Below are 25344 nucleotides of genomic sequence, written 5' to 3'. Positions count from 1 at the left end.
GTCATTTCCTAGGCAGGTTGATAAGAAGTCTAGGGGTCCCCAAGGAGAGAGGGGTCTGGAATTCTCAAGGAGGAAGAAAGGACAAATTTTTTTCCTTCTCTACATTCCTTAGGATTATATAACAACAATGTATTCTGCCTGAGGACAGTCTCTGGATTAAGCCTTCTGGCTAATTCTGTTATCTTAAAATATGGGAGTAGGTCTGATGAGGTCTTTACAACCTCCAGACATTCTTTGGATTTACTGGAGAGTATATAACTCCATTGTTAACACTAGCAAGGGGGTACTGTTTCTGCCCCCTTCAGATGCCTATGTCAGAAGCTTTCTCTATCTCCTTTATACTGTAATAAAACTTTGTTACACAAAAGCTCTGAGCAATCAAGCCTGTCTCTGGCCCCGGATTGAATTCTTCTCCTCCGGGGGCCAAGAATCCTGGCGTCGTAATTCAACAACAACCTTTCACACCCATCCACCACTTATTAAACACCTATCCACCACCCACTCATCTATGCATCCACCTAGCCATCCATCCAACCATCCATCCATCTGTCTACCCATCCACTCACCCACTCATCCATCCATTCATATATTCATTCATACATTAATCCACCCACCCACACACCCACCCACCCACCCATTCATCTATATTAGTCCTTCAATCAACATGACTCTAGGCACTGTGCAAAGCTGTATTAAGAACAAATTGAGAGGTGAAGCAAGCTCAGTGTTTCTAGCCCAAACCTCTAGGGAAAAGGTTGGCTATAACATAGGCTGAAGCTGAAAAGAACCTAGATATCCTGCCTCACACTGTCTCACCTGGCACACACCCAAAAGGTACCAGCCATCATCTTCCTTTTGGCAGTACAGAATTCCTCCCTTTAACAAAAAAACTGGGCTTCATATCCACTCTGGAGAAAACCATGGGCATGATTTTTTTAGAGATTTCACATCTGAACCTAATTTTTTGAAATTATTTACAATCTGTTCAACTGCCCGCCGCCCCACCCCAACACACTCTTTGCCCGGGGCCCAGTTATTTCAGGAAATAATTCCTAGAGCGCAGCCAAGGCAATGCCTCCCTCTTGTCACACAAACTCCTCACTCTGCAGGACTGATTCATCTCCAGGGGCAGAATTTGACTGAATTTAGCTTTGGAAAAGCAAGTCGCAGCTCCCTGGACTCAGTTGGGCTCAATTCATAAATTTTTGACAAGAAAACATCTCTTCCTGGACTATCTCAAGCCATATATATATACACACAAATATGCTATAGAAAACAGCTGCTTCTGTGTTCTATTCTTATGCCAGACACACAGAAACTTTCGAGCTGAGTTTTCATTTCAAATTCCTCCCACTTGTTTCACTGAACACTTTGAATATCTCAAACAAAAGAAAAGAAAAAACTAGTTTCCTTCCTTCTAAACAAGTGGTTTTCAAAGTGTGATCCTGGAGGAATTTCCTGGTGGTCCAGTGGTTAGGACTTAGCATTCTCACTGTCAGGGCCCAGGTTCAATCCCTAGTTGGATAAGGCAGCCAAAAAAAAAAAAAAAAAGTGTGGTCCTTGAACCACAAGTATCAGCATCACCCAGCACTCCTTAGAAACGCAGATTCTCAGGTTGGCCTTCAGACCGGCTGAATCAGAAGCTCTGTAAGTGGGGCTTCCCTGGTGGCATAATGGTAAAGAATCCACCTACCAATGCAGGGACACGGGTTTGATCCCTGATCTGGGAAGATCCCATAAGCCTTCAAGCAACTAAGCCCATGCACTATAACTATTGAGCCTGTGCTCTGGAGCCTGGGAGCTGCAACTACTGAGCCCATGTGCTGAAAACCCACAAGCCCTAAAGCCTGTGCTCTGCAACAAGAGAAGCCACCACCATGAGAAACCTGCACGCCACAACTAGAGCGTAGTCCCCATGTGCCGAAACTAGAGAAAAGCCAGGGCAGCAACGCAGATCAACACAGTCGATAAATAAATAAAATTATTTAAAAAAAGAAGAAACTCTGCAAGTGTTTTAACAAGCCCTTTGGGGAGTTCAGAGGTTTGCTGGTTTGAGAACAGATGTGCTAAATGCTGAGTCTTCTCACCCCTCCCCTACCCACTCTCATTAGTGCTTCGAGCACTTGGCATAATCGTCTATTTCAGTAGCTCTGTCTCTTGAACACTAATTGAAGGTGAGACCACATCTTCTTGAGTTTTCTCTCCTCAAACATAAGTGAGGCTGTACTTTTTAGGTCATGATTCCCAAGCCCACTGTAGTTGGAAGAATGACAAAGGAGATATTTAGTTAATATGGGGCTTCCCAGGTGGCTCAGTAGTAAAGAATCTGCCTAAAATGCAGGAGACACAGGTTTGATACCTGGGTTGGAAAGATCCCGTGGAGAAAGAAATGGCAACCCACTCCAGTCTTCTTCCCTGGGAAATCCCATGGACAGAGGAGCCTGGCCGGGGTCCTAGTCCATGGGGTTGCAAAAGAATCAAACATGACTTAGTGACTAAACAACAGCAAGTTAGTATCATGGATATGGAAATCTTTCCCACCTGCCCCCACAAACATATAGGAATGACAGACAAAATGATTTTAAAAGTTAAAAGTACATATTAGAAAACAAGATGGAATTCCCATTAGCTCAGAAAAAGCAAAAACATGATGGTGTAGTGAGGCTGAAGCTCTAAGGCACAGTCATCTAAGCTTTATGAGGAGACAGGGGCTGAATGAGGAGACAGGATCCTTGCAGGAAACCAGGGCTGAGACTAGGCTCCCTGATTATGAGTAGAAGCTCAAATCAGCTCTGACTGCTCCCTGGTTTTCAGCCATAAACAATCAACTGAGAGAGGAAGCAGAGGTGTACACAACACCTTGGAATCAGGTTGGTTCTCTGAATAAGAAATGAAACAGGAGATCTCAGGGTGAACATTAGAGTTCAATAAAAAGAAAAAAGAAAACCTAAGCCACTAAATTCTGATCTGGGGAGTGCTCGGACAAGATAACCTGAAACTTCCAAGAACGAGTGAGTGTGGTGTGAAAATACAACTGCCATGAAAGATGAGCTGTCAAAAACTTGCAAGGCACACGAGGAAATCCAACTCTAGGAGAGTTACCAACAAATCCAAAGATGGGTAAATTTAAACTGAAGGAAAGAGAGAGAAAGAGTGACTAAAAAGGTCTTAAGTAGACTATTAAGATTTTCAGAGATGAAGGAGTGAGGGGAAAGCATTCATCAATAAAGAACAAGAGGTTAGGAATCAAAACAGGCAGTTATAAAAAAGAACAACCAGATATGAAAAGCACTAATGAAAGATGTCATAAAGTATGTTAATTGAAATAAAAATCCAAAGCTAAAGAGGTGGCTTAAATAGTCACCTGGACATGGCTAAAGGTAGAATTTATTCATTGGAATATGGAGCTGAGGAAATTACCCAGAACACAAGGCAGGATGAGGAAGATATAGTAAAATGGTTGAGATCTGGGGAGATCTGGAGGGTTGATGAGTAGTCCCCCCAGGTATCCAACAGGATTTCCAGATGAGTTGAGGCCACATACAAGAACCCGAGCACTTTCTAGATCTGTAAGCTAAGCCTCAGGTTGATGACCTAAACCAGGACTCAAGAAGAATACAAGGCAAAGGGTCACAGTACACAAGGGATTCAGGGCCCAGGACTATCTTCCCATCCATTTCTGTGTGATACTAAACTCAACTGATGTACAGGAGGACCAGAGTTTGATCAAATGTTTCTAAAGTTCATACAAAAGAGGAAAAACAAGAGAGCAGCCAGAAAGATTCTAAAATAAAAATGAAGATACATGGACTCCCCTGGTGGTACAGTGGATAAGCTGACCCACTGGAAAAGACCCTGATGTTGGGAAAGATAGAAGGCAGAAGAGGGTGACAGAGGATGAGATGGCTGGATGGTATCAATGGATTCAATGGACATGAACTTGGACAAACTCTGGGAGATGGTGAAGGATAGGGAGGCCTGGTGTGCTGCAGTCCATGGTGGTCTCAGAGTCAGACATGACTTGGCAACTGAACGCACACACAGTGGATAAGAATCCGCCTGACAGTGCAGGGAACATGGGTTTGATCCCTGGTCTGGAAAGATCCCACATGCCTCAGAACAACTTAGCTCAAGTGCCACAACTACTGTGCCTGTGCTCTACAGCTTGCGAGCCACAACTGTTGAGCCCACGTACTGCAACTACTGAGGCCCACACGCGCTAAAGCCTGTGCTCCGCAACAAGAGAGTAGCCCCTGCTCTCTGCAACCAGAGAAAGCCCACGCGCAGCTACGAAGACCCAGCACAGCCAAAAATAATAATAAAATAAATAACAATGAGGATGCATTCAATTAGTAGACATTAGCATATTTTATAAAGCAGCAGGCTAAAGAGTAAAAAGTTTAAAATAGACACAAACACTTCTAGAAGCACTTAGAATACGATAAAGAGCACCTTTCCCATCAGTGGGAAGGGGTGGACTATTTAATGGATAATACGAAAAGAGTTGTCTTCCATTTAAAAACAATATAAAGGCAGATCACAATCTTACTTATATAATGAACATATTCCAAATGGATTAAAGCTTTTAATGTAAAAAAGGAACTATAAAGTGTCAGAAGGAGATGTGGTCAAATAGTCTTTCAAATAGACCTTTCCAAGAAGCAGAGCAAATGCATGTCATTTAAAAAAGTACGTATTTACATTAAAAATTATCTATATGAAAAGTCAACATCATAAAATTAAGAACAAGGAAAGCATTTGTCTCACACAATAAAGCATCAATATCCCTACTGTATAAAGTGCTCTTAAAATCTACCACGAGATGCCACAAGAAAATATTAGCAAAGAAAGAAAAGCATACGGTTAACAAATGTCCCAAAATGTTCAAGCTCATTAGTAATTGAAGAAATGCAAGTTAACCAACAAAACATTCCCTGTGTGTCTTCCATATGTGAAAAAAGGATGATTATATTTAATCAGAGAAGAGGGCAGCAGAGGATGAGACAGTTAGACAGTATCACCACCTCAGTGGACATGAATTTGAGCAAACTCCGGGAGATAGTGAAGGACAGGGAAGCCTGGCATGCTACAGTCTATTGGGTCACAGAGTCAGACATGACTTAACAAGTGAACAACAACAAATATTTAATCAAGGCTCCAGTATCCTTGCCTGGAGAATCAGGCGGACAGAGGAGCCTCAGGAACTTATGGACTCTATGGTCCCTAGAGTCACAAAGAGTCAGCGACAACTGGAGCGACTTAGCACACACACACGTGTGTGTTATATGCCCAGAAAACTATCTCATCATGTACCATTTGAGAACACACACACACCACCTCTGGAGGAGGAGATGGTAGCCCACTCCAGTGTTCTTGCCTGGAAAATTCCATGGACAGAGGAGCCTGGTGTGCTGCAGTCCATGGGGTGGCAAAAAGTCAGACGGGACTGAGTGCTCACACACCTGCTCACACCACGTACACACCACAAATCACACACATACACACCACACATACAACCCACATACATAGACACACACCACTCAGACCTACACGTCACAGACACGTAGATATACAGACACATGCCACACACCGCACACATACCACACGTCACACACACACCACATACACAGACATAGACCCCCATACACCACACACAGACATGTATACACACATGCAAAGAGGGGGATTTGGCAAATTGTATCAAAGACCATAAAAACACGTGTTTCAGGTGACCTAGCAATTCTACTTCTAGAAATTTTATCCCGAGGAGATACTGAAACCTGAAGAAAGATCCAGACAAGAGAACACGATTTCAGGGCTGCATGCGGTGTAGGGGCTGCCCCATCACAGAGCCCCAATATCAAGTAACTGCTGCAGCAGGTGAACAAAGGACACACATGGCGTTGGGCTGTCAAGAAATGTACACATAGAAAACATACGCAAGCTTTCAGTGCACACCATGTGCGTGTATACCTGTGCACATGGGGAGACTGTTTAGATACACACAAGGGACCTCTGGGGAGATGTCCACTCCAGCAAAGGCAGAGACAGAATCCTGGGTGACTTAATTTTGTTCCCATTAGCTGACCTTGTATTTTCTAATGAAAGTCGCTCTTATGAAGGGGAGAAAATAGTACTGCAGAAATCCTTGCGCAAACAATGAGCACTACTATCCCATGCTGGTTACATTTCATTTAATCCCCAGACGGCCCCAGGAGTCACGTCTTGTGTGCCCCTGAGGGATGAAAGTGGGAACCGAGGTTCAGAGGTGGCCCAGGTGCCTAACAGGCAGAGATAGCCTCCAAATGCAAGTCTCAAGGGCCCTTTTGAAGACCCCATGTCGTCCAGGGTTTTCTCCCAGGACATTCAGTGGGTGGAGACTTTCCCTCCCCTGCATGCATTCATCCTCATCTAGCAGGCAGACAGACCTACTCATGACTAGAACAAGCCTTTCCTGAAGCAGAACTGCAATGGGCCTTCACAGTCTGTTCACCGTCCTCACTGAAAAAGATCAGGGACCAGCCTGAGGGCTGCCCATGCCCCCCACCTCCCCCGCCTTGGAGTCTCCCTCCACCAGTAACCAGGCTACTTCCCTGCTCTGGGTCCACTCCTGGAGAACAGGTAAACCACCACCCGGCCCCAGATGGTGTAGCGCTAATGCAGCCCCTCAAAGGGTTGGAGCTGAAGGCGCAGCAGTTACCTTCAGTGCCTCGAGGTTTGCCTGTAACACTGTGGGGGAGGCAGTGACTGGGAACAAATGATTTCCAATTTCTGCGCAGCAGAGCTTTCCTGAGCAGGCGCTCTCCGTTTGATTCTGTCCTGACCTTTATTAAACCTAATGGACGCAATGGATTCATTTCCACCTAATTGGCTCTAGGACTTTCCTCATTAGGGGCTGAGCAGTTGGCAGTTTTACAATCACAGAAATGTAAATTGGCCCCGAGACCACAGAATTACTCCTCTAATTGGACTGAATCGATCATAAGGGCTGTGTGGCCACTTGTGTTAAAGGCGGATCAGAAAGTGTGGTGGCTGCCAGGCCTGTCTGAGTGGGAGCAGGGGTCCTGAGAAGGCGGGAGGAGTACACAGCCTGGGGCCACTCAGAGTGTCAGCCGGCGGGGGAGGGGGTGCCACACTCCTGCTGCAGGGCCTTTGCACTTGCGGTTTCCTCCTCCTCCGGGAACACTTCCCTAGCATTGCATAACTTCTTCCCCTCCTCCTTCACATCTGCTAAGATATCAGCATCTCAGTACCCCCTTCCCCGATCATCCCATTTAAAATGACAGCCTCCATGATCCCAGATATCACTGCACTGGGAACGAAGGGAATGGACGCGTGTGCCCTGCTGAATCCCCAGTGCCTAGGACGGCGGCGACACTCTCTCTATTCCTCAACAGGCGATTGTTCAGCCAATGAACACCTCGCTTCCCTTTGATGCCCCAGAACCCAGCACTTAGAACAGATGATTCATTTTTATTCTATAAGTAAACCAAACACTGCAAGGAGATCCAACCAGTCCATTCTGAAGGAGATCAGCCCTGGGATTTCTTTGGAAGGAATGACGCTAAAGCTGAAACTCCAGTACTTTGGCCACCTCATGTGAAGAGTTGACTCATTGGAAAAGACTCTGATGCTGGGAGGGATTGGGGGCAGGAAGAGAAGGGGACAACAGAGGATGAGATGACTGGATGGCATCACTGACTCGATGGACATGAGTCTGAGTGAACTCCAGGAGATGGTGATGGACAGGGGGGCCTGGCGTGCTGCCATTCGTAGGGTCGCAAAGAATCGGACAGGACTGAGCGACTGAACTGAACTGAAACCAAAAACTGAAGGCCGGTCGCATTCAGCAGTGAATGGGACCCAGCCCAGAGCACATGACTTACATCCCAACCTGTGAGGGAGGGGAGGAGACCTGCAGTAAAACGTAAGCTAATAAACTAGACGAGACAGTGATGGATAGAGCCACATAGAGCCAAGGAGTGAGAAGACAAGGATTAGCTTTGGTGGGCGGGGCGAAGCGGGGTGGGGCGGGGCAAAGCGGGGCAAGGCGGGGCGGGGCAACGAAGCGGGGTGGGGCTCTCTGCGGGGAGTAAGAGAAGGCTCGGGCCTGAACCAGGGAGGGTGGAGGCACGAGGGTGGTGCGGGTGGTAAGAGGGTGGGCACTGGGACACACAGGGAATGGGATGGGGAGCGTCACACACCGTAGAGGAAGTTTGGGATTCTCAGGGCGATGATGAAAGAGCCCCCTCTCTTGGGTTCTGCGTAGCGTGAACAAGAAGGGTAGGGGCTGCGGAGGAGCCCAACTCCAGGTGGACTTGATACCGACCTGGATCCTCCAACTCTTTAAATCATCAGACATTGATAAGAGGCCAGATGAGAAATTCAGGCAAGGCTTTGTTAGGACTCGTGCTGTGGCACCAGGGAGTGAAAACCAGTGACAGGCCCTTGCTGTTCCCCTAGATAGGGTGACGGTGGGGGTGGATTGATTGGTGGGTGGGGCTGGAGGGATGGCTTAGGTGGTCTGCCCACCCCCTTGGTGATGCTATGTGCAGGTATCATGGGCAGGACCCTGCTTTTGCTGCCCCAGCCTCATAAATGGCATTTGGTTTGTGGCCTTTTTGTATCTTCACAATTTGACCCAAGTGAACATGGGTGCAGTTATTTTTAGTTCCTTATAGTTTCTTTGTATTCTATTGTCCAGGTGCAGCGTCCCAGGCCCCATCCTGTCTCAAAGCCACACTTTTGGATGAGTGAATTGAAGCAGAGGAGAAAAGTGCCCAAGGTCACAGCTAGTAGAGGTGGTGGTGGGGTGTGTGTGTGTGAAGAGCCACGCTGTATTGAACAAGCAAATAGGAGACCATGACACTGAAAGTTAAAGAAGAGTGCAAAATCCTTGGACTGTCCCGCTGACCTGAGTCCCTCTCCTGAGCCTTGGATCTGCTCTGGCTTGTGTGTGCTTCCACCACTTCCGAGACTGGGATGTGAAAGAGAATCACAGTGTCTGCCTTGTCTGCTGGTACATGGATGCTGGGGCCTGGGGCCACCACGTGTGAGGAGGCTCAGCCACGGCAAGGCCACAGGGAGGCACTGTCACTTATGGCCCCAGCTGAACTCTAAGACAGACAGTGTCTACCTCGGATGTCATGTCCTGCTGGGCTTTTGGATGAGTGCAACCCAGCCACCTTCTGACAGCATCCAGGTGAAAAACCATAAGCTGAGCCCTTCCCAAACTCCTGACCCACCAACTTGTGAGCAAAATAAGAGGGTAATTTTAAACGTCTAGATTGAGGAATATTTGTTACACGGCAAGAGTAACTGGTACACAGACTAGCTGTAGCTGGGGACCTGCCAGCGGCCACCACGGGAGATACCACCCATGACAAGGTCATGTGGAAGAGAACTGTTAAGCAAGGCTTCAGAACTCAACGGGCTCCCTAGGCTTTCTCGAGCATCTACCCCCCAAACCAGAATCTGTCTGTTTTACTACTTCATGACTTTCACCAGCTCCTCTGACATTAACAGGGGGCTAAACCTGATCATCTTTCTCTGGAGAAAATTAACTTAGGGCTATAGCTAATAAGTCTCCTGGACATGAGGGGAATATTTCCAATCAAACCCCCTCTGTTAGCATTCTAGCTTGCTTGGCAGGTATATTCAGACCCTTGCAGCTACGCATATGATTATTTACATCCTCCCAACTGTGAGAGGCATGGAAAGCCTAAAACATAGAGCCTTTCAAAGAGTTAAAAGTTATTAGAGTAGTGTTAATGTAGGATTCCATTATTTGGCCAAATGCTTGTTGCTAAGTTCCCATATCTCTTATCCACTGGGCACCTGGGAGTGCATTAGTTAACATAGTTAGAAAGGAAGAAAAACAAGTGTAGCCTTGAAATTAACCACATCAGACTTTTGAGCTACTTGGTTCTTTCTTGTAACTCACTGCACCTTTACTCCATGAGAAATGTAACTTAATACTTTTTGAGGCTGACATAGATTAGAAATATAAGAAAAAACATTTCAAGGGAAAATAAGTTTTCTGGTTGAGAAGCCTTTATCAAAAGAGGGTCATAAAATGTTCACAGGCCTCCAAGGACAGAAGATAATGTACACAATATTGTTTATGGGAAAGGTTTGCAGAAAAATCCTGGTTTCGATAAAGACAAAACAGATGTAATGTTTGGGCTGACTCTGTATGACTTTGCATCTTTCATTTCCCTCTATGTACAAGTAAAGGTATAAAAGACCCTTCTAAAAATAAAAACAATGGGCCTCGCTTGAAGAAGCTTGGTCACCCCGTGTTTTTCTTTTTTCTCTTTTTTTCTCTTACTTTCTTTTTCAGGCTGATCCCTTGGAGCATAGAGGCTCCCTGCGTTCACTTATCTGCCCAGGTTTCTAAGACCTAAACGGGAAGACGTTCTGCGTCTTCACTCCCTCGGGAGACCGGGAAGGCACCTGTGGCCTCCGTGAACAGGGTAAACTTCTTGTCTCGAAGTTTTATTTGGCTTTCTATGTAAACCAAGGAATATCAGCCTCTTTCTCTCCTCTATTTTCTTATCTACAATATTCTTTCCTTATCTCTCTCTAAATCATCCGCCGACGCCGTTTTTCCTTCAGGTTCCCCTGGATCCTGCGGGGGCTGGACCCCAGCAGGGACCCATGTCTGTGTGTCCTGTGTTCGTTTCCCAGGTTGACAGGCATAGAAAGAGCTTCATTAGCGTGTACCCACCCATCTTTGTGTTCTCCTGGGGGAGCCCTGAACTCATCCAACTGCCCATACCCTTCACCCCAGGGCCTTACCACACAGCTGAGCACTCACGGTGCTGGATGGGACACTTCACAGCCCAGGAGACTGCAAGCAAATGCCTCTTTGACCCACAGTCTCTAAATATTGGCTCAATGTATATTATATGGGGCTTTCTATGCATATTATATATCAGGGCCAATTGGGTCCTCTCATTTGGAGGTCAAGGTCAGCCTCCCTGGGCTCTGTTGTATTGACCTCAGCTTTCCTGACTCAGCAGGATTTCAGATGAGTTAGCCAAGACCAAGGTGGAGGCATCAAGGTGGGCCCTGGGGGAGGTGAGGGGCTGGTGTCCAGTGGGAGGGCCCCTGCTGCTGCTGCTGCTGCTGCTAAGTCGCTCAGTCGTGTCTGACTCTTCACGACCCCATGGACTGCAGCCTACCAGGCTCCTCTGTCCATGGGATTTTCCAGGCAAGAGTACTGGAATGGGTTGCCATTTCTTTCTCCAGGGAGGGGCCCTGGATCTACTTATAAGGGAGATGGAGCCTAGAATTCAATCTGAGATTTTCCACTTGAAATAATCAAGTTAAGAGAGAGAGGGGGCACTTTGGGGTGGCAGATAATTTATGTATCTATGTGGGAGAGGGTGCACCAGGGCTTACTTTTGACAAAGCCTCTGAGCTGCAGACTTGAGCTGGCAGGGGCGGCAGAGGGAAGAGAAAACACAGGAACCAGCCGCTTTCCCTGACCTGACTCCCATGCTGGCGTCCCTCAGGGTGGATTCTCAGTCCAGCCTCCTTCCTGAGCTTTGGGCAGTGTTCCGTTCGCTTCCTGCACCTCTTCGTGTCTTGTGAGGTGGGAGCCTTCTACCCAGGCCCCCGTCTTCCAGGGACACAGCTTTTCTGGGAGGTTGATGCCCAGGGCTGTGAGGCGCTCCCACCAGAACAGAAACTGCTCTAGTCATTTCAAACAGGGGTGTGACACCCGAAGGGTCACCAGTGGGCTGGGCTGCGAGGAGGACAATGCTCAGGAGGCGGCCAGCCACCAGTAAAAGAACCGAGCTGTGTGGGGGATGGGGTGCACAGGGCACAGGCCTCTCCCCAGAAGCCTCTGGAAGCACGGAAGGTCTGTGAGGGCAGGAACTGAAGCCCCAGGGAAGGGGGAGGCATGTGCAGCCCGGCCTTGCCAGAGCCTCTCCAGGAGCTGGGCGAGCAGCCTGCAGGGGACCCGGCGGGCACCGCCCCCAGACTGGGGACTGAGGACCGAGGGGGCCCACCCCGCCCCCTAGTGGCGGTGTGTGGAACTGCTCCAGTGCTTCCGGCCAGCGATGGCCATGGGGCCACATTGCTGTGTGATGGTCTCATGGGCCACAGTGGCTCCAGAGAATGGCACTCAGGGAAGGCCACTTGAAATGAGTCTGATCTCTGCCCTAAACAGGAGGTCGGGGAGGCACGCCTGTTCATTCTGATGCCCCCAAGGCCTGGGCTTGCCCTTCACTCCTCTGCAGCCTGCCATGGTCCATGGGCTGCTGGGCTTGTAGAGAGACCCTGCCCTAAACTCAGGACTGGGCTGGACAGTCCTGGTGACAGTCCGGACAGGACAGACACTCCGGACAGGGTGGGAGACAGACAGTGGAGCTGCTGCCCTCGGGCCCACGGGTATCCTGCCGCTGGCTGTTAACAGCACAGGGCAGCCTGCAAACCGCAGGGCAGGCGTCCCTCAGGCCTCTTGCTGGCCCTCCCCACCCCCAGGCTCCATCCGCTGTGAGGACAGCCTGCTCCTCCTGGACTGGGGTGAGTCACTGTCCTGGGGTCCTTGATCCCGGCCGCCAGGCTCGCCCCTGGAGGTCCAGCCTCTCTTTCATGTCTCCGCCTGATTTTTTTCTTTCTTCTTCTTGCTATTTATAATTCACTTTATCTTGCTGGGATTTTTCTGTTTCCTGGCAAGCTACCTTAAATCTGGTCAATAATAAAACTTTATAAAAATAGAACTACCATATGATCCAGCAATCCCACTCCTGGGCATATAGCCGGACAAAACTATAATTCAAAAAGATACATGCACCCCTGTGTTCATAGCAGCACCATTCATAATAGCCAAGACATGGAAACAACTTAAATATCCATTGATAGATGAATGGAGAAAGAAGATGTGGCATATATATACAGTGGAATATTACTCAGTCATAAACAGAATGAAGTAATGCCATTTGCAACAACACGGATGGAACTGGAGATTATTACACTAAGTGAAGTAAATCAGAAAAAGACAAATACCATATAATATCACTTATATGTGGAATCTGGCTTCCCAGGTGGCTTAGTGGTAAAGAATTTGCCTGCTGAGGCAGGAGAGTCAAGAGACTCCGGTTCAATCCCTAGGTCAGGAAGATCCCCTGGAGAAGGAAATGGAAACCCACTCCTGTATTCTTGCCTGGAGAATCCCATGTACAGAGAAGCGTGGTGGGCTACAGTCCATGGGGTTGCAAAGAGTCAGACACGACTGAGCACAAACACATATGTGGAATCTAAAATACAATCAACCTGCCTGACTTCAGGCTCTACTACAAAGCCACAGTCATCAAGACAGTATGGTACTGGCACAAAGACAGACTTATAGATCAATGGAACAAAATAGAAAGCCCAGAGATAAATCCACACACCTATGGACACCTTATCTTCAACAAAGGAGGCAAGAATATACAATAGAGAAAAGACAATCTCTTTAACAAGTGGTGCTGGGAAAACTGGTCAACCACTTGTAAAAGAATGAAACTAGAACACTTTCTAACACCATACACAAAAATAAACTCAAAATGGACTAAAGATCTAAACGTAAGACCAGAAACTATAAAACTCCTAGAGGAGAACATAGGCAAAACACTCTCTGACATAAATCACAGCAGGATCCTCTATGACCCACCTCCCAGAATACTGGAAATAAAAGCAAAAATAAACAAATGGGACCTAATTAAAATTAAAAGCTTCTGCACAACAAAGGAAACTATAAGTAAGGTGAAAAGACAGCCTTCAGAATGGGAGAAAATAATAGCAAATGAAGCAACTGATAAACAACTAATCTCAAAAATATACAAGCAACTCTTGCAGCTCAATTCCAGAAAAATAAACGACCCAAACAAAAAATGGGCCAAAGAACTAAATAGACATTTCTCCAAAGAAGACATACAGATGGCTAACAAACACATGAAGAGATGCTCAACATCACTCATTATCAGAGAAATGCAAATCAAAACCACAATGAGGTACCATTTCACATCAGTCAGAGTGGCTGTCATCCAAAAGTCTACAAGCAATAAATGCCGGAGAGGGTGTGGAGAAAAGGGAACCCTCTTACACTTTTGGTGGGAATGCAAACTAGTACAGCCACTATGGAGAACAGTGTGGCGATTCCTTTAAAAACTGGAAATAGAACTGCCTTATGACCCAGCAATCCCACTGCTGGGCATACACACCAAGGAAACTAGAATTTAAAGAGACACGTGTACCCCAATGTTCATCGCAGCACTGTTTATAATAGCCAGGACACTGAAGCAACCTAGATGTCCATCAGCAGACGAATGGATAAGAAAGCTGTGGTACATATACACAATGGAGTATTACTCAGCCATTAAAAAGAATACATTTGAATCAGTTCTACTGAGGTGGATGAAACTGGAGCCTATTATACAGAGTGAAGTAAGCCAGAGAGAAAAACACCAATACAGTATACTAATGCATATATACGGAATTTAGAAAGATGGTAACGATAACTCTGTATGCAAGACAGCAAAAGAGACACAGATGTATAGAACAGTCTTTTGGACTCTGTGGGAGAGGGAGAGGGTGGGATGATTGGGGAGAATGGCATTGAACCATGTATAATATCATATATGAAATGAATCGCCAGTCCAGGTTCGATGCAGGATACAGGATGCTTGGGGCTGGTCCACTGGGATGACCCAGAGGGATGGTATGGGGAGGGAGGAGGGAGGAGGGGTCAGGATGAGGAACACATGTACATCTGTGGAGGATTCATGTTGATGTGTGGCAAAACCAATACAATATTGTAAAGTAATTAGCCTCCAATTAAAATAAATAAATTTAAATAAAAAATACAATACAATACAAATAAACACATCGACAAAGCAGAAACAGACTCATAGACATAGAGAAAAGACTTGTGGTTGCCAGGGGCGGGGAGAGGAGAAGGATGGGTTGGGAGTTTGGGATTAACAGAGGGAAACTATTAAATAAAGACTGGATAAATAACAATGACCTACTATAGAGCACAAGGAACTATATTTAATGTCCTGGGATAAAGCATAATGGAAAAAATATAAAAAAGAATATATATACCTGTAACTCAAAATGTTAAATATATATATATGCATACATGCACACATCTGGACACAATATACACAAGTGTGTGTGATTTATGTAAAGTAATATTGTATGATAGCTCAGCTGGGAAAGAATCTACCTGCAATGCAGGAGACCCTGGTTTGATTCCTGGGTCAGGAAGATTCCCTGAAGAAGGGATAGGCTACCCATTCCAGTATTCATGGGTTTCCCTAGTGTCTCAGACGATAAAGAATCTGCCTGCAATGCAGGAGACCTGGGTTTGATCCCAGGGAAGATCCCCTGGAGAAAAGAATGGCAACCCACTCCAATATTCTTGCCTGAGAATCCTATGGACAGAGGAGCTTGGCAGGCTACAGTCCATGGGGTTGTGAAGAGTCAGACACGACTGAAACAACTTAGGATGCACTCATGAGTCACCAAGGAAGCCCAGAGGGAGGGTACAGACAGATTTTAATCAGAGGGTTTTAAATTTCTTGTGGGCTTTCCTGGTGGCTCAGATGGGAAAGAAATCAACCTGCAACGCAGGAGACCTGGGTTCGATCCCTGGGTTGGGAAAATCCCCTGGAGGAAGGCTTGGCAACCCATTACAGTATTCTTGCCTGGAGAATCCCCATGGACAGAGGAGCCTGGTGGGCTACAGTCCATGGGGTCGCAAAGAGTTGGACATGACTGAGTGATTAAGCACAGCATACCATATTACTTTACATAAATGGTAAAAAATCCACCCGCCAGTGGTAAAAGAATCTGTCTGCTAATGCAGGAGATGCAGTTTCGATCCCTGGGTGGGGAAGATCCCCTGGAGAAGGAAATGGCAATCCACTCCAGTATTCTTGCCTGGGAAATCCCATGGACAGAGGAGCCTGGAGGGCTACAGCCCATGGGGTCGCAAAAGAGTTGGTCACAACTTAGCAACTAAACAACAACAAAGACAAATATTGTATATGTATGTCTAGCTCTGTCATCTATGTTTGTATCTGCATGCTGGTCTATCTATATTCAGATCTATATCTGAATGGGATGGAATACCTACACCCATATCTGCCGGGAGCCGCCACAGGAGATCCCACCCATGACAAGGTCATGTGGAAGAAAACCGTTAAGCAAGGCTTCAGAACTCAAGGGGCTCCCTAGGCTTTCTCGAGCATCTACCCCAAAACCAGAATCTGTCTGTTTTACTGTTTCATGACTTTCCCCAGCTCCTCTGACATTTACAGGGGGCTAACCCTGACCACCTTTCTCTGGAGAAAATCACCTTAGGGCTATAGCTAATAAGTCTCCTGGACATGAGAGGAATATTTCAAATAAAACCCCCTCTGTTAGCATTCTAGCTTGCTTGGCAGGTATATCCACTCTTGCAGCTATGCATACAATTATTTACAGCCTTCCAACTGTGAGAAGCACGGAAAGCCTAAAACATAGAGCCTTTGAAAGAGTTAAAAGTTATTAGAGTAGTGCTAGTGCTGGTGTAGGATTTCATTATTGGGCCAATGCTTGTTGCTAAGTTCCCATATCTCTTATCCACTGTGCACCTGGGAATGCATTAGTTAACATAGTGAGAATGCAAGAAAAACACATGTAGCCTTGAATTTAACCATATCAGACTTTTGAGCTAATTAGTTCTTTCTTGTAACTTGCTGCACCTTTGCTCTGTGAAAAATGTGACTCTGTTTGGCATTTTCTGAGACTAACATAGATTAGAAATATAAAGAAAAAACACTTTGAGGGAAAATAAGTTTTCTGGTTGAGCAGCCTTTATCAAAAGAGGGTCATAAAATGTTCACAGGCCTCCAAGGCCAGAAGATACTGCACACAACATCTTTTGTGGAAAAGGTATGCAGAAAAATCATGGTTTCGATAAGGGCAATACTGCTGGAATGTTGGGCTGACTCTGTATGACCGTGCATCTTTCATTACCCTCTATGTACAAAAAAGTATATAAGTATCGTATAAAAATAAAGCTATGGATCTTGCTCATCAAAGCAGCTTGATCTCCTCGTGTCAATCATTTTCCTCCTCTTACTCTCTCTTTCAGGCTAGTTCCCATCTGGAGTACAGAGATCCGCCGTGTCTGCTTATTTGCCTGGGTTTCTAAGACCTGAATGGGAAGGCGCCCTGCACCTTCACTCCCTCGGGAGACCGGGAGGGCACCTATGGCCTCACATAGACGGTGCAAGTCTCTTGTCTTGAGACTTTATTGATTTTCTGTATAAACCAAGGAACACCAGCCTCTTTTCTTCTCTCCTCTATCTTCTTATCTACAACATTCTTAACTATCTCTCTCTCTCTAAATTAATCACAATCGCCGACGCCGTTTCTTCTTCGGGTTTCCCTGGATCCTGGGGGGGCTGGACCCCGGCACATATCTATAGCTACATCCTTATTTACATGCGAGTCCACACTCACCTCCACACTGAATCCATGCCTACACCTACACTTGCCTCACCTAAGTTAGTGAACTGGCCCCTGGTGTCCCACTGGCAGCACCAACCCCAGCCCCTCCTCCACAGCGAGGACCTGCCCAGTGCAGAGCCCAGAGCCCCATTGACACAGTGGAGACCCAGGTCAGGGGTGTTGGGGCTGTGGTCAAATCACCAGGGACAGACAGAGCCTGGTGCTGGTCCCCTTTTGCTGGATGCCCCTTCTTCAATATCTCCGAAGGTTCCTACCTTTCTGCAAACATAACCCCGGGCCTCCGCTCCCTTGCCCCTGTAACCACCTGCCAGAAGCTGCCCCTGTGAGCATCGTCCTGGCCCTCCCCCTGCTGTCTAATGGCCAAACCTGCAGCGACACTGTGTGTTCACGAAGCATGGTGGGTGCAGGGGAGGGTCCACATCTGGACCCCCTCCTGCCTCACCAGCCAGGACCAGGGGGCTCCCCAGCTCTGCCCTCCCCTTGAGCCTGTCAGCACCCCGGGTCCCCCACACAGGCTCAGCTGTCCCCCAGGAGTCCTGGGCAGCTACCCCACCTCTGGGAGCCCCCTTACTGTGGGAGACACACTGCATGTGGTATGCCTGGGCACTGCTCGTGTTATGTACGGGTCATTCCCTGCCTGACCCCTCTGTCTCCCCAGCCCTGTGCAGGGTGCCCTCTCTTCCCAGCAGGGTGTCTGGTGCCCATAGTTAGGTACCCCAGCCTCCAGCTCCTGCCTCTCCTCAGGAGATGCCCCCACCCCCCTCTCGTGGAGGCTCACCTCCTTTCCCATTCTCTAGGAGGATATTCCCACCAGTCTTCCTGGTGCTCCAGGCACCACCGGACATGGAGACGTGCCCATCTCTCCATCGCCCTCTCCCAGGTGCCCACATGGCAACACCCAGGGCAGCACCTCCCCCACCCCCCATATCCAGTTCTCATTTGGACAGTTCAGGGGCCTTAGACAGACCCCGACCCTACCTTACTCCCTACATGGCCTGCTTCCTAGATTCAGGCGGTGGCATCCAGCCTGACTTCTCTCTCCCCTGGGGTTGCAGGATACAGTTGTCGCCCTCATCCGGCTCCCAGACACCTGGTGCCTGCTCGCCTGGACCAGGTCCCCCGTGTCTCCCTCCCTTGTCGGCTCCCCTAGGCTGACTTCTGCCTGTCCCTGCACTGCCTGCCCCTGACTTGAGCCACTGCAAAGTGCCCCCGGAGTCCCTGCCCTCAAATTCCTCCTCCTGTCTCTCATGGCCCACAACCCCTGGTTGGTCCCACCTGACTTGGTTGGCAAGTCGACCCCAGCTGCCCTTAGCTGCCAGCTGAGTTTGGTTTGGAAGGAGACAGGAAGTGAAAGGTCGTGGCGGTGCTTCTCCTCTGCCCACCCCTGCATGCATGCCTTGCGTCTCTAACGGTGGCTCATCCTTCCCAGGGTGGGGTCCCTCTGCCCAGGTGCCTGTCTGCTGAGCATCGTGTTTCCCCCACCCAGTTCGAGCACCAGGGGGCAGCAGCTGGGCTCCCCCATCCTCCAGGACCACTGCAGCTTCCTCGGGACTCTGACTCTGCTCCCTGAGCTGACATCATCTAACTCCGGGAAGGACTGGAATCCAATGCAGAGAAGGACGAATAGACCAAATACGGAGAACTGGCACTTCCTGCCAGGTTCAAGAATCATTTGCAAAGGTTTGGTCTTTAATGATGAAACCAGTTGGGAAAAGTCAGCATATTGAAGACTACCAGATTAATCCTCTGATTCCGTTTTAACATGTATAGTTGAGGGTTGATTCTAAATTCGTGGTTTAAAATTGGACCTTGTCAGAGAATTAAAACATTTGCAAACAATCCTGAAATGCTTCAGAGAATTTGAGATGTGGTATAAGTTTGATATACTAGACACAGGAGAATTTTGTAAGTACTTAGGGGAGCTTCTGCAGGGATATCAGGCCTTCGAAGTTCTTAAAGAGAAAAGAAAATATGCCACATTTATAAGTGTCATTTTAAAAGGTTCAAGGGAATTTAACTAGGCAGAAATGGAACTGATTATTGTTTAATAGTGTTTAATATATTCAATCTGAGTTAATCAAACATTAATCAAAGAAAAGGGGAAGTTGAGTGTTCTTTTATTATATTTATAGCCATAAAAATATGATCTCTAGGTTTCACTTTAAAACCTTAAAACAAGTTTGGAAAAGTGTAACTTCAATAAACTATATATAAAATTTAAAAAATAAATCTTAAATAAACTTTCCTGTGAATAAAGTCTCCGCAGACAAATAAAAACCCAAGTGAAACCCCAGAAACAAAACATAAAAGCCCAAGGACCCCAAATCAATCAGAGCTCAGCCCCACCTCAGCACAGCCTGGCCGCAGGAGACCCTGAGGCCTGGCCTCTGGCCCCTTCCCCTCTGTCCGTGTTTATGGAGTGAGCTCAGTAACGTGCCAGGCCCTGTGCAGAGCAAGCAGCATGCGAGCCTGGCTGGCTCACGGCCCCCAGAGTGGCAGTCGGCGGGGTGGGGTGGGCAGCTGGTTCTCAAAATGGGTTCCAGTGGAGTCAGTGGCCCCTGGGAATTTGTTGGAAATGAAGATTCCTGGGCTCCACCCTGCCATACTGAATCCACATCTCTGGGGTGGAGCGCAGTGATCTATTTGTAAGGTGCCTCTAGGTGATTCTGATGCTGCTGGAGTCAGAACCAGGCTGAGGGACCTGCCGCATCCTCGTGGTGGGTCTCCCAGTCCCTCCCAATCTGCCTGCGAACCTGCTCTGCTCAGCACTCTGAGTGGTGGAGCAGCTGCCACAGCATCCTGGGGCCTCGGTGAGACCAGCTGGAACCTGGGACCCTTTGCTGCAGTGCTTGTACTTGGACAAAGGTCTCCTTGGGCAACAAAACACAAAGAAACTCTAAGGGACTAAAAATAACTGTGAGCATGTGCAGTTGGGGCAAATTCTGGACAAAAGATACAAAAAGACTAAAACGCAATTGTCACTTCTGAAGAGCCAGGAGCAAAAGCAGGGTACTGTGCATGCCCCCCTGCACACAGCACCATCTACGGGGTGGACAGACCACCTAAGCCACTTCTCCAGCCTGAACCCTGGACACACCCCTACCCTCACGCATATAGGGAACCAGCTCACCTCGCCTCCGGGAGCTCCACCTCTGGGAGCAGGCTAGGGAGACTGTCGCTTGTTTTCACTGCCTTCTGTAGCCACAGAATCCCCAATAAAGCTTTGCCTAAATTTTTTGTTTGTCCTCTGATTAATTTCTATTGATTAGGGAGGCAGAGAACCCTGGTTGGATCACCAGGACGCAGCATCACAGCTAATGATGAATCTCATCCCAAATAATGTCCTAAAAATTGGAAGTCAGTGCCCATGCTGGCTTCCTCTTATTTAAATAAAAAACAGCTCTGAACCTCAGGCTCGGTTGCTGGTGGGTGAGAGACTCATGGCCGGCCCATCCACTGCTGCGGGACTTGGTCAGTTCACTGGCTGTCCCCAAACCCTGAGTCTTGGCCTCTTTGAAGAGGGGCAGGAAGGAGGGCACGGGAGTGAGGTCAGAGGTGGCAATGTGGGTTCACATGCCTGTCAGGCTCTGGCTATCCTGCCCCTGGCAGCCTTGCTCCCACACAGCCAGAGCCTGTGGGCCAACTGTCACTTACAGGCCGTGGGAGCTGCCTGTTTGGATCCATGGGTCCACAGTTTGGATCCATGACCAAGCTCATTCAGCTTCCCCTAAGAGAGGGCGTCACCAACCGGGATCATCCATAGCTCTCCAAGTTACTCTGTCCTTGGATGGGGCAACCCTGATAATTAAGAATAGCTGGAGGATTCTTGGGCAAGTGTGGCCAGAGGGGACTTCCCTGGTGGTCCAGTGGTTAATAAGACTCCATGCTTCCACTGGAGGGGCATGGGTTTGATCCCTGATCAGGGAACTAAGATCCCACACACCTTGGGGCAGCTAAGCCCGTGTACCACAACTAGAGAGCCCGTATGCCGCTAACGCCTGAGCCCACGTGCCACAACTACTGAAACCCATGAGCCCTAGAGCCAGTGCTCTGCACCAAGAGAAGCCACTACAATGAGAAGCCTGCATCCTGCAACCAGAGAGCAGCCCCTACTCACTGCAGCTAGAGGTAGCCCGCTCACAGCCACAAAGACCCAGCACAGCCAAAAATAAATTTAAAAATGTAAAAAGAAGTTGTTGGCATCTTGCCTGCTGTTCTGTCCTCATTGACCAGTCACTGCATCAGATCAGGGTTGACAGCAGATACCAGGAGCTGGGAGAGGCAGGAGGGATCCTCCCCAGCAACCCCCAGCCATGCTGGGTCTTCAGATTGGTCTCTGGGTTTAAGCCTCCCAATGATGGTGCTCTGTCAAGGCTAATAGATCCCGTGTCAAAAATGTTTTGATTTGGGAGCTCCAGTGTTGCCACTGGGTAGAGACAGCTAACCACTGGTTAGTTAGCCTTGAGCTACTGTGAGTCTGCTTTCCAGCTCTGGGTACACCTGGCTAAGCTGCTTCCCCATCCCGGGCCTCTGTGCACTCTGGGTAGAGCAGGGTCACTGGACTGCAGTTGCAACAGGAAAGGAAGGAGTATTGCTGCTAAGTCGCTTCAGTCGTGCCCGACTCTGTGTGACCCCATCCAGGCAAGAACACTGGAGTGGGCTGCCATTTCCTTCTCCAATGCATGAAAGTGAAAAGTGAAAGTGAAGCCTCTCAGTCATGTCCGACTCTTTGCGACCTCATGGACTGCAGCCTACCAGGCTCCTCTGTCCGTAGGATTTTCCAGGCAAGAGTACTGGAGTGGGGTGCCATTGTCCCGCTAATGCAGGAGTGAGGCAAGGACTTGGTGACCCACGATCAGGGGCTGAGGGTTCAAACCCACACTCTCCTGGAAGCAGGGTCTTATGGCACCCCAGGTCCACAGCCCTTGAAAGCCCTGCCCAGCCCTCTCTGGATAGGTTGTGTCACGTCGTGTCAATCATGCTGTGACCGTCCCATTGAGCTGAGAATGGAGCCCAGAGTACCAGCCTTCAACAGGACATTGGCTCAGAACCCAATCCCATTTTATCCTAGGAGTACACTGAACCAAAGAGGTGAAAGACCAACACACTGAAAACTACAAGACAGCAATGAAAGAAACTGAAGAAGACACTAATAAATGGAAAAGTATCCTTGCTCATGGATTGGAAAAATGTTGCTAAAATGACTGTACTACCCACAGCTATCCATAGATTCAGTGCATCCCTATCAAAATGCCAATGATATTTTCCCTCAGAAATAAAACAAATAATTCCTATAATTTCTGTGGAATCACAAAAGACTCCAAAGCAATCTTGAGAAAGAAGAACAAAGCTGGAGGCATCACATGCCTTGATTTCAAACTATATTACAAGGCTACGATAATCAAAACATATGGCATAGGCATACAAACAGACACATGGATCAATGGGACAGAATAGAGAGCCCTGAAATAAACCCAGGCACACATTGCCAGTGAAGTTATGACCAAGGAGCCAAGAATATATAACAGGGTAAAGATAGTCTCCTCAATAAACTGTGCCGGACAGTCCAGGGAAAACTGAACAGCTATATACAAAACAGCAAGCTGGACCACTATCTTACACTGTCATGCACAAAAGTTAACTCAAAATGAACTAAAGATTTGAGCATAAGACCGGGAACCGTTACATTCCTAGAAGACACAGATGTAGAGGACTGTCTTGTGGCCACAGCAGGGGAAGGAGGGGGTGGGACGAATGGAGAGAGTAGCCTTGATACATACTACCGTGTGTGAAATAGAGAGCCAGTGAGAAGTTACTGTATAGCACAGGGAGTTCAGCTCAGTGCTCTGTGACGACCTCGGGGGTGAATGGGCAGGGAGGGAGGTCCAAGGAGGTGGAGATATGTGGCTGATTCGCACTGTTGTATGGCAGAAACCAACACAACATTCTAAAGCAATTATCCTCCAACTAAAAAACAAAAATAAAGTGAACTCAAAAAGAAAATAACTAGAAGAAAACATCCTGCCTGGAGTCTTCCCTACACACTGGCCCCCTGGAGAAGCCATGGGGGTTTCCGATGCCCACAGTGCCCATGTGCACTCTGCCTTTCACCTCCACCAAGACAAGCCCACAATCTTCTTGGGTCTCCTCACCACTGATGCACAAACTCGCAGTGCACAGGACCAGCTCTACCAGCTCTTAGTTTCCAAGCTCTCCACCAGCCCTGACTTCAATGTCAAGCAACAGAATGAGTGGCTTGAGAAATAAAGTAAGATCTGAAATACAGTCTCTTATTACCACATTCATAATGCTTCCCAGTCCCCTTGCCACTGAGGTTTCTTAGATTGACCTAAGTTTGGGGGCTTTTACCTCCTCCTGACCCATAACAAGCAGCTCACAGACCAGCCAGGCACAACTTTCGACAGGTCTGCTGGGCACACCATCCCTGTGAAGTGGCCCCAGCGGCTGAGCGACACTTACCCTCATGCCCAGCTCTATGTTCTCCCCACCGTACACTTCCATGCCTGGGTCCAGCAGACCAATGTCCCCGAAGTACTCCCGGTCCACAATGAAGGAGCAGCCAATCATGGCCGGGGTCCTGGGGAGAAGCAGACAGGGGCTGAGCAGGTCATCAGTGTGTGGCGCGGACCCTGGCAGCCTGGGGGGCCCCACCACCCTCTCTCCATGTCCTCACACATCATCCCTGAGCTCCTTGTCTTCACCTGGTCACTGTGCCCAGGGCTTGCCTCAGGCTTGTCTTTGCACCCATCAGAGATGACAAAAAAACCAGCATTCAATTCAGGCAACTTAGTGTAGATTTTAAAAATTTGAAAATCTGATTACCCAGTGAGTTATTTAGTTGCCCTGATCATAATCTCCTAAGCCTCAGTCACTTACCTACCTCCTCCATTATTTTATCTGTGTATCAGGAATCAGGGCTGCAACTGGCAGTCACACAGCTTGCACACTGCTCAACTCTATGGAACCCCCTCAATATCAGGCTCTCTCTGAATGACACTCCTTGAAATTGTACAGTGTACAACCTCTGCAGCTGTATGCAACAGGCTGCCAGCTGTACTATATTCCTGTAATAATTTTATTTAGTGAAGTGAGTGAAGTCGTTCAGTCGTGTCCGACTCTTTGTGACCCCATGGACTGTAGCCTATCAGGTTCCTCCGTCCATTGGATTTTCTATGCAAGAATACTGGAGTGGGGTGCCATTTCCTTCTCCAGGAGATCTTCCTGACCCAGGGATTGAACCTGGGTCTCCAGCATTGTAGGCAGATGCTTTACCATCTGAGCCAGCAGGGAAGCTCAATACTTCTATTTACATCTACACACTTTAAAAATGTCAGTAAATCTTGCCTTGCCCCAAACAATTGTATCTGTAAAATCACGTGTCAATTGCTAGTTATATTTTCTTCTAAGATGTATTAGCAATTTATCAATGTTGAGACCTCCACTGGATTCATGGAGCAGTGGTGATCAAAGCAGGTCGTGAACGGACAGCGTGGCAGAGAAAAATGGGCAGTCTCACTGTGAGTGGACCTGCACACTCGCTGACTCATTCATTCATTCCTGATACACTCACATCATAAACTCAGGGTATACTGAGAACCTATTAGTTGGAGGAGAAAAAAACACATAAAGGAAAAATATCTTTCTAGCAATAGGCACAATCTCTGTTTTGTAAGAAAGCAGGCCCTTCCTAGCTTTTTTAAAAAATGTATTTACTTTTATTTTTGTCTGTGCTGGGTCTTCATTGCTGCACAGGCTTTTTCTCTAGTTGCAGAGAGTGGGGGCCACTCTCTAGTTGCAGAGAGTGGG

At 47.8% G+C, this 25344-nt stretch overlaps 1 protein-coding gene across 1 annotated transcript in view; it reads right to left on the bottom strand.

Annotated features, from left to right (window-relative positions):
* Nucleotides 1-25344, bottom strand: part of GALNT9 (polypeptide N-acetylgalactosaminyltransferase 9) — a 124440-nt gene that overhangs the window by 25556 nt on the left and 73540 nt on the right. The window contains exon 6 of the mRNA XM_040251568.1: nt 23998-24115. Within this exon, the coding sequence (XP_040107502.1) occupies nt 23998-24115 (118 nt within the window). The remainder of the gene's footprint in view (nt 1-23997; nt 24116-25344) is intronic.

The sequence above is a fragment of the Oryx dammah genome, unplaced genomic scaffold, assembly GCF_014754425.2.
Source record: "Oryx dammah isolate SB20612 unplaced genomic scaffold, SCBI_Odam_1.1 HiC_scaffold_12, whole genome shotgun sequence".
Taxonomy (NCBI): Eukaryota; Metazoa; Chordata; class Mammalia; order Artiodactyla; family Bovidae; genus Oryx; species Oryx dammah.
This window is presented reverse-complemented; position numbering and strand designations above follow the sequence as displayed.